The sequence below is a fragment of the Ornithorhynchus anatinus genome, chromosome X5 (assembly GCF_004115215.2).
Source record: "Ornithorhynchus anatinus isolate Pmale09 chromosome X5, mOrnAna1.pri.v4, whole genome shotgun sequence".
In the NCBI taxonomy this organism is placed as follows: Eukaryota; Metazoa; Chordata; class Mammalia; order Monotremata; family Ornithorhynchidae; genus Ornithorhynchus; species Ornithorhynchus anatinus.
Window position 1 is genome coordinate 68492473 of NC_041753.1, and position 10071 is coordinate 68502543.

The 10071-nt window shown below is 56.6% G+C and overlaps 1 protein-coding gene across 11 annotated transcripts in view; it reads left to right on the forward strand.

Annotated features, from left to right (window-relative positions):
• The window catches only part of NAA35 (N-alpha-acetyltransferase 35, NatC auxiliary subunit), a 46354-nt gene extending 37879 nt beyond the window's left edge, over nt 1-8475 (forward strand). For 9 of the 11 annotated variants that reach the window (XM_029054964.1, XM_029054963.2, XM_029054966.2 and 6 more), the window contains 4 exons: nt 2455-2595; nt 2899-3021; nt 6197-6277; nt 8039-8475. In XM_029054964.1, the coding sequence (XP_028910797.1) occupies nt 2455-2595; nt 2899-3021; nt 6197-6277; nt 8039-8098 (405 nt within the window). In that variant the 3' untranslated portion in view covers nt 8099-8475. Of the gene's footprint in view, nt 1-146; nt 494-2454; nt 2596-2898; nt 3022-6196; nt 6278-8038 lie in introns of those variants that run through there. The other 2 variants (XM_029054972.2, XM_029054973.2) reach the window with 2 other exon arrangements.
• The last annotated feature ends 1596 nt before the right edge of the window (nt 8476-10071 follow it).

Genomic DNA, 10071 nt, shown 5'->3' on the forward strand with positions numbered 1-10071 from the left:
TTTCTTTCTGTGAATCTACACGTGGGCTCCGAGGTTAGGACCTTGTATTTGACAAACTGCCTAGGGCAGCTAGAGTCCAGAGCCTTAACTCCCCGTGACCTCTTGCTTAACTAAAGTCCAGTGGAGATCAAATGCTTCCTTTGTAGGTCAGCGCCTGCCTGCCTTTTGCATCGACTGAGAGCTAGATGAGGGTGAGCGGAATCGGGACGGTTTTCCTATTTAATGATATGGATGCAGAAGAGTGTCCCTCAGACCAAAGAAAGAAAAGAGATGAAGCTCTTCCTCTTACTCGCTCCGTTCCTCTGGAGAAGTAACATAGTGGGAACCTCTGACCCATAAATATGGAATGGTGTAACGTCTGAATGGGCTCTGCCCTCAAAGACTTCGCTTTCTAATCTCTTTCTCAGCGTCTTCTGACTGGTTTTTGATGAGCAAATTATAGACACCGTCTGTTTGACTTGGAAAAAAATACATAGCTGTGCTTTACTCCCTAGTAGTGGTAGTATTTATTAAGTCGCGATCGTGGTCAAACCAGCCCTTCTCCTATCTCTCCGGCCGCTCCTTCTCGGTCTCTTGCGCGGGCTCCTCCCCTGCCTCCCACCCCCTAACTCTGGGGGGGGGGTCCCTCAAGGTTCAGTTCCGGGTCCCCTTCTATTCTCCATCTACACCCCCCGGAGAACTCATTCGCTCCCACGGCCTCAGCTCCCACCTCTATGCGGATCGGTCCCCAAAACTCCCTCGCCAGCCGTGACCTCCCTCCTTCTCTGCCGTCTCCTGTTTCCTCCCGCCCTCGGGACGTCTCTGCCCGGATGTCCCGCCGGCACCTCAACCTTAACACCTCCGAAAGGGAACTCCTCACCTTCCCACCCGAACCCTCTCCTCTCTCCGACTTTCCCATCACCGTAGGCGACGCCACCGTCCTCCCTGTGTCGCAAGCCGGGAACGCGGGCATCTTCTGCAGCTCGTCTCACTTACGCAACCCGCCTATTCAGCGGGTCCCCAAATCCTGTCGGTCTACCTTCGCGACACATCTAGACTCCGCACGACACATCCGAACTGCTACTACGCTGATCCAAGCGCTCGTCACATCCCGCTGCATCCGCCGCCTCCTCGCTGGCCTTCCTGCCTCCCGTCTCTCCCCCGTCCAGTCAGTGCCTCACCCCGCTGCCCGGGTCATTCTCTTCTAAAAATCCTTCTCTGCACGTCTCCCCATTCCCCCAGAATCTCCGATCGTTGCCTCAAACAGACTCTTTACCGTGGGCTTTAAGGCAGGCAATCAGCTCTCCTTCGTTTACGTAGCCTCACTCATCACCCCCTCCAACCCAGCCTGCTTGCTTCGCCCTCTAATGCCAACCTCACCTGCTCACCGTTCCTCGATCTCTTCTCTCTCGCCATCAATCCCTCGCTCACGTCTTCCCTCTGATAATAATACTAATAATTATGGTACTTGTTAAGCACTTACTATGCTTTCCTTTCATGAATGAATGAATGAAGCACCCTTCTAAGCACCGGGGTAGATACAAGTTAATCGGTTGGACACGGTCCCTGCCCCACATGGGGCTCACGCTCTTAATCATCATTTTCTAGACGAGGGAACCGAGGCCCAGAGAAGCGAAGCGACTTGCCCAAGGTCACAGAGCGGACAGGTGGCGGAGCCGGGATTAGAACCCAGGTCCTTCTGACTCCCAGACCCGTGCTCAAGCCGCTAAGCCACACCGCTTCCCTCGAGCTGGGGACCCTCTCGCCCTTCATAGCTGACAGACCACTGCTCTCCTCGTCTTCAGAGCCCTTCTAAAAAAAATCCCATCTCCTCCAGGAAGCCTTCCCTGACTAGCCTCTCATTTCCCCACCCTGTTCGCCCTTCCCAGGGCACCGTATACGCACTCGGGTCCGGCTCCAGCCCCACAGCGCTCCGACGCATCTCCGTACGTTCTGCTGCTTTCCTTTCCCTACCTCTAATTGATTTTAATGTCCGTCTCCCCTACTAGGCCAGAAGCCCCTCGAGGGCAGGGAGCGTGTCTACCAACTCCGTTTTACTGTCCTCTCCCAAGCGCTTCGTAGAGCGCTCTCCTCACAAGCGCTCAAAAAGTACCCATTGATGGATTGACTGACTGTCCTAAGTCCCGCGGGACCGGTGGGGGCGAATACCTTGGGCCTCAAGGATTTATCTTCCCCAAGGATCATCTTGGAACGATCTTCCTTTGGCACAGGGCACAGACTTAGGCTGGTTACTTTCAGCAGCAAAATGAGACGTCGGAATCTATCTCCCGATGGGATTCGGGGGAAAAGCTTTCGGTACGGTGTCGTTCGAAGATGTGCGGGTTAACGATATAAGGGGACAGATGGACGTAAGAGCCCGCACGGGTTTTCTTGGGGATGATATTGCCTGTGGTGGATGGGATTGGACTGCTTTTCGCTCGGCACAGAGCGTCAAATTTTTCCTTTTCTCTCTAGACCATGATAGCTTTTGACATGGACGGCAAAGTGAGAAAACCCAAGTTTGAACTGGACAGCGAGCAAGTCCGATACGAACACAGATTTGCTCCGTTCAACAGTGTCATCACCCCACCCCCGGTGCACTATTTGCAGTTCAAGGTGAACCTCCGCACCTGCCTTGATTCCTTGGCTGCACTTATTCCCAAGCGCTTTAGAGCGGAGGACCCCCACCCCCACCCAACCCCCTTGTCCTCCCCCATTCTTGTGGCAATACACTGCCAAGATCCTAACACTGAATGGCCCTGTCCAGTTGAGTGGCCTGAAAACGATCAGGCTCCTTCTGGCCTTGGACATCATAGCCGTAATATCACAGAGGATGGGGCTTCGTGGCTCGCTCGTGGCTCGTGGCTCGCTGTGCCCATCTGGCGGGTGATGCGTGTTTTCTGTCGTTCTTCTGTTTAGGAAATGTCTGACCTCAATAAGTACAGTCCTCCTCCTCAATCTGCCGATCTGTATATGGCCGCCAGCAAGCACTTCCAGCAGGCCAAGATGATACTGGAGAACATTCCGAGCCCGGACAATGAGGTGAGGCTTGGCCACACGGCGACGTTCGAACGCGCTTTGCAGAAACCGTTTCTCTCTCATTAGCCGGAAGGGGAACGCGCACTCCTAAATGGGGATGTCGAGGCTCGTTTCACCTTAACTTTCCCCCCGGGGGAGTCTCTGCCAACATCACCCCGTCGGCCCCTCCCGGTGAAACGGTAGGGTCATTTGAAAAAGCGCGCTCAACCGCCGGCGAGATGGCGGCCGCGCCCGACCCGGGCGGGCGGCTGAAGAGCACCGTTGCCCGAAGGCCCCCGGAGTCACGGCGCGGACCCGACGGACACGGCACGTCGGGTGCGGGGCGCGGCCCCGGGCACGCCGGCGTGGTTTTCCCGGCCCCGACAGAAGCAGATCTGAAAAGTTGGTCACGGTTCAGAGATGCCAGCAGAGCCGAGGGGGTCCCGCCGGCCCTGTCTGCTCACCGCCTATGGGAGGAAGCAGGGATGTGTAGCGGGCACGGTCCTGTTGGATTCGTCCCGCATGGCCGTGCCCGGGGACGCCAAGGGAAGCGGCGCGGCCTAGCGGCTAGAGCCCGGGCTTAAGAGTCAGAAGGACCTGGGTTCCGACCCCGGCTCCGCCGCCTGTCCGTCGGCAGACCGTGGGCAAACCCGCTTCACTTCTCCGGGCCTCGATGCCCTCATCCGGAAAATGGGGATGAAGACTGCGCGTCACCGAATCGGCCAGGTGCCCCGGGCTGGCGACGGATCTGAGGGAGACCGAGGTGATGGATCAGCCGGCGTCTGGGAAACCGCACGCGTAACCGAAAAGCTCAACTGCCCACCCGGAGCTCAACGCCGCCCGAGAAATCCGTTGCCCCGGGCAGCGCGCCTAACGACGACGCAGCGACAGGCGAGGAAGCCAGAAACCAAACGGGAGCGACGCTGGGCCCGTCTCCCGGGAGCCCGGCTGACGGAATGAGCGTGGGCTCCGGGCGAAAGCCGAGGCCTCCGGAGCCCAAGTGCCACCCCACCCTCTCTACGAGAGCCGGCCTCCCCGTAGACGCCACCTCTGGCTCCTCGACCGATTCCGCCAGTACCACCTCCGGGCCTTTCTCAGGATTAGGCGGCGGGGCGGGGTGCCAAACAATTTACGTTCTCCAAGTCAGCTGCCCGGTATCTGAAGCTCTGTTCACGGCCACACAGTTGCACTGGGCGGGACCCCTGAGAACAGACAACAGCAAGGATACCCACGCGGTCGCTCTCGGGCGAACCGATTGGGAAGCCGCGGGCAGCGAGGGCGAGGAAACGTTTTTAAGGATACGTTAAAAACCGGGCCTCGGACGATGCTGCAGCCCACCTGGGAACCGGGAGTCAGCTCGTTACGGGCAGGGAACGTGGCTGCCAGTTCCCTCTCTATTTTTTCTTATCGCATTTGTTAAGCGCTTTCTATGTCAGCGTGGCTTAGTGGAAAGAGCCCGGGCTTGGGAGTCAGAGGTCATGGGTTCGAATCCCGGCCCTGCCACCTGTCAGCTGTGTGACTGTGGGCGAGTCACTTAACTTTTCTGTGCCTCAGTTACCTCATCTGTAAAATGGGAATTAAGACGGTGAGCCTCATGTGGGACAATCTGATGACCCTGTATCCACTCCAGCGCTTAGAACGGTGCTCCGCACATAGTAAGCGCTTAACGAATACCGACATTATGTGCCGGGCACTCTTCTGAGCGCTGAGGTAGATACTAGGTAATCAGGTCGGACCCAAGCCGCGTCCCACACTGGGCTCGCGGTCTCAGTCCCCATTTTGTAGATGAGGGAACTGAGGCCCAGATAAGTCAAGTGACCTGCCCAAGGTCACAGCAGACACGTGGCGGAGCCGGGATTAGAACCCAGGTCCTTCCCGACGCTCTGTCTGCTAGCCCGCGCTGCCTCTTCTGCAATTCTGTTGCATCGTACTCTCCCAGACGCTCGGTACACTGCTCTGCACACGATAAGCACTCAGTAAATACCACTGATTGATCACGATGCTACTCGTTAAGTGCTTACTACGTGCCGAGGACTGTGCCGAGTGCTGGAATGCAGGAAAGATGAACAGCCTGACACAGACCCCGTCCCGCGGGGGGCTCACAAGGCGGGAGGAGAGGCACGCCGAAGAGATCGATAATTTAGAGACGAAACGAGCGTTCAGAAATCCAAGAGTCCAAAATCGATAGCCGAAGGGTTCTGGGAGCAGTGCCGACCAGTCAGTCGGCGGTATCTTTTGAGCGCTTACAGCGTGCAGAGCACTGTATTAAGCGCTCGGGAGAGTGCGGTATAACAGAGTTGGGCGACACGTTCCCCCTCCACGAGGAGCTCACGGTCTAGAGGGGGAGACGGACGTTAAAATCGATTAGGGGTGTGTACCCATGAGGCTTTGCTTCCAAACTGCTCCGGCCTCCCGATGTTCTAACCGTTGGGGATGCAGGCTGTTGGCTGGATTTGGGGGATGGGGGCGGGGGTGGGGGAGACACTCCACGGTGACAGCGTTTCGAACTGGGGGAGTCCGATAGAACAGAGTGGGTGGCATGTTCCCTGCCCCCAAGGAGCTAATGATGATGATGGTATTTCTTAAGCGCTTGCTATGTGCCAAGCACTGTCCCAAACGCCGGGGTAGATACCAGGTTATCTATCACGCTGTCCCCCGCGGGGCTCACGGTCTTAATCCCCACTTTACAGGCGAGGTAACCGAGGCCCTGAGAAGTTAGGTGACTTGCCCAAAGTCACACAGCTGACAAGTGGCGGAGCCGGGATTCGAACCAACGACCTCCGCCTCCCAAGCCCGGGCTCTTTCACCGTGGTATTCGTTAAGCGCTTACTAGGTGCCAGGCACTGTACTAAGCGCTGGGGTGGATACAGGCAAATTGAGTCGGACGCAGCCCCCGTCCCCTGTGGGGCTCACGGTCTCAATCCCCGTTTTACAGATGAGGGAACTGAAGCCCAGAGAAGTGAAATGACTTGCCTAGGCAGACAGGTAGTGGAGCCGGGATTAGAACCTGTGACCTTCCGATCCCCAGGCCCGTGCTCTATCCACTCTGCCATGCTGCTGCCGTCTGCTCCTGTAGCTGACGGTCTGCAGGGAGAGACAGGTGTGCAGATGGGTGCCATTTTATTTTAGCAGCTTGAAATAATCTTCACTGATGGAAAGTTTGGGGGTCTGATCGCTTTTTCTCACTTTACTTGTCTAGATCAATCGGATTCTAAAGGTTGCCAAACCCAACATTGTGGTCATGAAGTTGTTGGCCGGAGGACACAAGAAGGAATCAAAGGTAAAATCAATGACCGAAAAGCCGAATCGGCCTAAACCGGGCCTGCTGATTTTCAGCTTTTAATAGCGGCCGGGTCCTTTCGCTTTCCCCCGTGACGAATTGGCCACGTGGGGAGCGGAAAAGAGGGGATTGGGGGGGGGGGGGGGAGCTTGCGTCGTTGGAGCGTGGAGGGAAAGTTCAAGGAAGGGCTGGAATTGAGCAGGAGGTGAATATCAGAGGAGCCTATGAGCCCCGTGACGAGGAAGCCGAACGTCGGAGGGGAATGAGTGCTTGACGGGGTGGGAAGAAAAAAGAAAACACGGAGGAAGATAGAAAGGAGGGAAGTGAGAATGGAAAGTCGGACAGCAGAAACATACAGCAGAGCCCCAGACGTGCAAGGAATTCTCACTATCAGTAGTATGTTTTGAGCGCTTACTGGGTGCAGAGCACTGAAGTAAACGCTCGGGAGGGTCCAGTCCAACCGAGTTGGTAGACACGTTTCCCGCAGTCTAGAGGGGGAGACTAGTGGGTCCTTGGATGATGACACAAAGCCCGGCTAACAGTAAAACCCGCCGACCTTGGCTACTCTGTCTCCCCTCCACCCTCGTCTAGCCCCTCGGGCCCAGAGGGAATTCCCCCGCTGTCAATCGAAAGTATTTAGCGACTGCCTCCTGTGCAGAGCACTGGATCGAGCGCTTGAGAGAATCTGATAGTAGTCACGATCCCTGCCCACAAGGGGCTTCCAGTCTACTCTGTGGGGAGCACCGTATTGAACGCTTGGGAGAGCCCAGTAGAGTCAGTAGACACGATCCCCGCTTTCTCAATAAGCTTGCGGTCTGCTGTGGGTCGAGCACCGTGCTGGGCCGCGTGGGAGAGGCCGGTGGAGTTAGAAAACGTGATCCCTGCTTTTAAGGAACGCACAGCCCTACTTCACCTCACAGACACTCTGGCTTCCCCTCATGTGCGCAAAAGGAAAGTGGGGCTCGTGTGCCATTTCGGCGTGAGCGTGAATGACTCGAACAGTACAAAAGCGATGGGAAAATAAAGTGTGCGTGTACACGTGTGTCTTTGTTGGGCTGTGACACCAGAGGCAACATCTGCAGCAGTCTTAGCCCTGTGGAGGAGTTTCTCCCCGAGCACATTTTTCGGTCTGACCCAAATTTGAGTGAAAGCGAGTGGAATCCACCGTGACCCGTGAAAGAGACCCTCTCCGTGGCTTTCAGAGGGCCAGGGTTTCTCGGGGGCCCTGAAGAAGGAAATCCACCACCTTAGGGTTCGGGATGCCAAGGGAGCGCCCTCCTGTCTTGATAGCGTTGCTTCCCTCCAGCTCGTGGAGGACGTTTCATTCATCTGGGCCCACGCGAGAGCCAGGGCGCCAAGAGCGGGAGGATGCTCCTCCGGTGACTCCGAGGCGGGAAGCCAAAGCGCTAGCCGAGCCCCCAGGGTAACAGAGACGGGAATCGATCCCGTCAGGCTTCAGCTCTGGGCCGACCGCGGCCCGGTGACGGGGGAGGCAGCCGGTCGGCGGACCGCCCCGGGACCACGCCCGCCGAGCGGAACTAGGCCGCTCCGCGGCTGAGGTGGCTTAGAGATCCTTTCCCCTCCCTCCCCGCCACTCAGCCGTCGGAGTCTGGCCGGAGACCCCCCCCCGCCCCGGAGGCCCCCGCAACGGATAAAAGCCTCCCCTCTCACCCCTCACCTGGAAGGATCGAGGCCTGACGGCGGACACGGCCGCTTTGGGCCGCGAAGCTGATGAATTCCTTCGTTTTGGTTTCCCTCCAGGTGCCGCCAGAATTCGACTTCTCCGCCCACAAGTACTTTCCCGTGGTGAAGCTGGTTTGAAAGGACTCAAAAACCGATCCTAAAGAGAGGTAGAACTTGTACTCCGGACCCCGCCCCGAGCAGGCCTTCATTCGACTCTCAAGCGTACCCCACCTGAAATGGACACAGATCCAGCCATTCTGTGGAGTATTTTTAGCCTAGTCATGTAATAGGACCCGAATGAAGCTGCTCTTTTAAAGTGGTTTGTGCTATGTTCCATGGGTAAAAGTGATTTTATGGAATGCATTCTGAACAACATTATTTTATTTGGTTTGTGACAGATTTAAATGAGTGAATTTTTTTTTTTTTAATAACTGAATGCTGAATGAAAAAAAGATGACGGTCGAGATTAATAAAACTAATGACGGGCAGTGTGCCGATCACCCCAGAGTACTCCAGAACTGTGTTGGTGTGCAGTTGATTGCTATCTGAGATCTGCTCGGGACCTTTAAAGACTTGAGTTTCACCCCAGCCGAAGGCTGGTAGTCCGTCGCCACAGAAGAGCAACGTCATCGAGAAAGGAGGGGGCCGTTCCCCGGGGAGGAGAAATTTCATAACGATCACGATCAAAAACAGGGCCGGGCGCCGCAAACGCCTCGCGCGCACACAGAAGCGAACCGGCCTTTCTGTGGCCTCGGCTTTGAATGGGAAGTAGATTTCTCTCCGTCTCCCTCCGCGTGTGTGCGCATCTATCACGTACTTCTGTGGATGAGTGGTTTACTGAGAGAAGCAGCGTGGCTCAGTGGAAAGAGCGTGGGCTTGGGAGCCAGAGGTCGTGGGTTTGAATCCCGGCTCTGCCACTTGTCAGCTGTGGGCGAGTCACTTAAGTTCTCTGTGCCTCAGTTACCTCATCTGTAAAACGGGGATGAAGATTGTGAGCCTCATGTGGGACAACCTGATTACCTTGTGTACCCCAGCGCTTAGAACAGTGCTCTGCACATAGTAAGCGCTTAACAAATACCAACATTATTATTATTACTGTGTGCAGAGCAGTGTACTGAGCACTTGGCCGAGGACGATACCAAGCTGGTAGACACCGTCCCTACCCGCAACAAGCCCAGTCTAGAGGGAGAGACGGACGTTAATGTAAACAAATTACGGCTACGGATTTACGGGCTGCGGGGCTGACGGTGGGGGCGGATACCAAATGCCCAAAGGTCACAGATCCAAATGCAGACAAGGGCCTAAGCGGGGAAGGCCCCTGGAGGAGTTGTGACCTTCTGAAGGTCTGCCTCCTTGGGGACCAAACTGGGAAACTGGAACTTGGGTTTCGGTGGGCAAGTGATTTAAATCGATTTAAAGTCTAGAAGATAGTTTCGACGGGTTTCATCATCTGCACCGCAAACCAACGTGGTGCACGAACTGGACGAGAGAGACAGCCTGGAAGGTGTGAGGTGAAAGGAAGTGGTGTCGGGTGGGTATCGATTAATGAATGAGAACTTACTTAGATGGCCTGAGCCGTTGATCCTGCAGCCTCTTAGTTCCAAAAGGAGGAAGTTCCTCTCCGACGGGCGGCAGGGGAACCGGGGGGGGGGTTTCCCCCCGGCTTCCGTCCGTCCTCCGGCACGTGCCGTCCTTTGCTCGTCTCCACGGCGACCGTGCGGAGGAGCCCGGGGACCGCCTTTCTCCCGGCGACGGGGAAGAGGACGGTTCGAAGGGAGCCGACCACCGTGTGCCTGAGGAAATCGGGGGTAGCCGGGGCTCCCCTCCTCCGCAGCCCCCGAAGCCGCGAGGACCACGCCTTGGGTTCTGCCTCTTTCGCCACGCTGGGCCGTGCAGCTGGGGAAACAAAAAAAAAAACCTCCTTTTCAACGGGACCTGGATGGCGGGGTTTGCTTCCCCCCCCCCCCCCCCCCCCCCCGCCGGGGTGGTGATGAGAAAAGCGGACGCATTCCAGCATGATTGAATTAGGACTGAAAAGGGTGCCACCTCAGAGAGGGAAGGGCGGCAATCAGTAGGAACGGTGGAGAAGACCAAAGGGGGTGTGGAGGAAC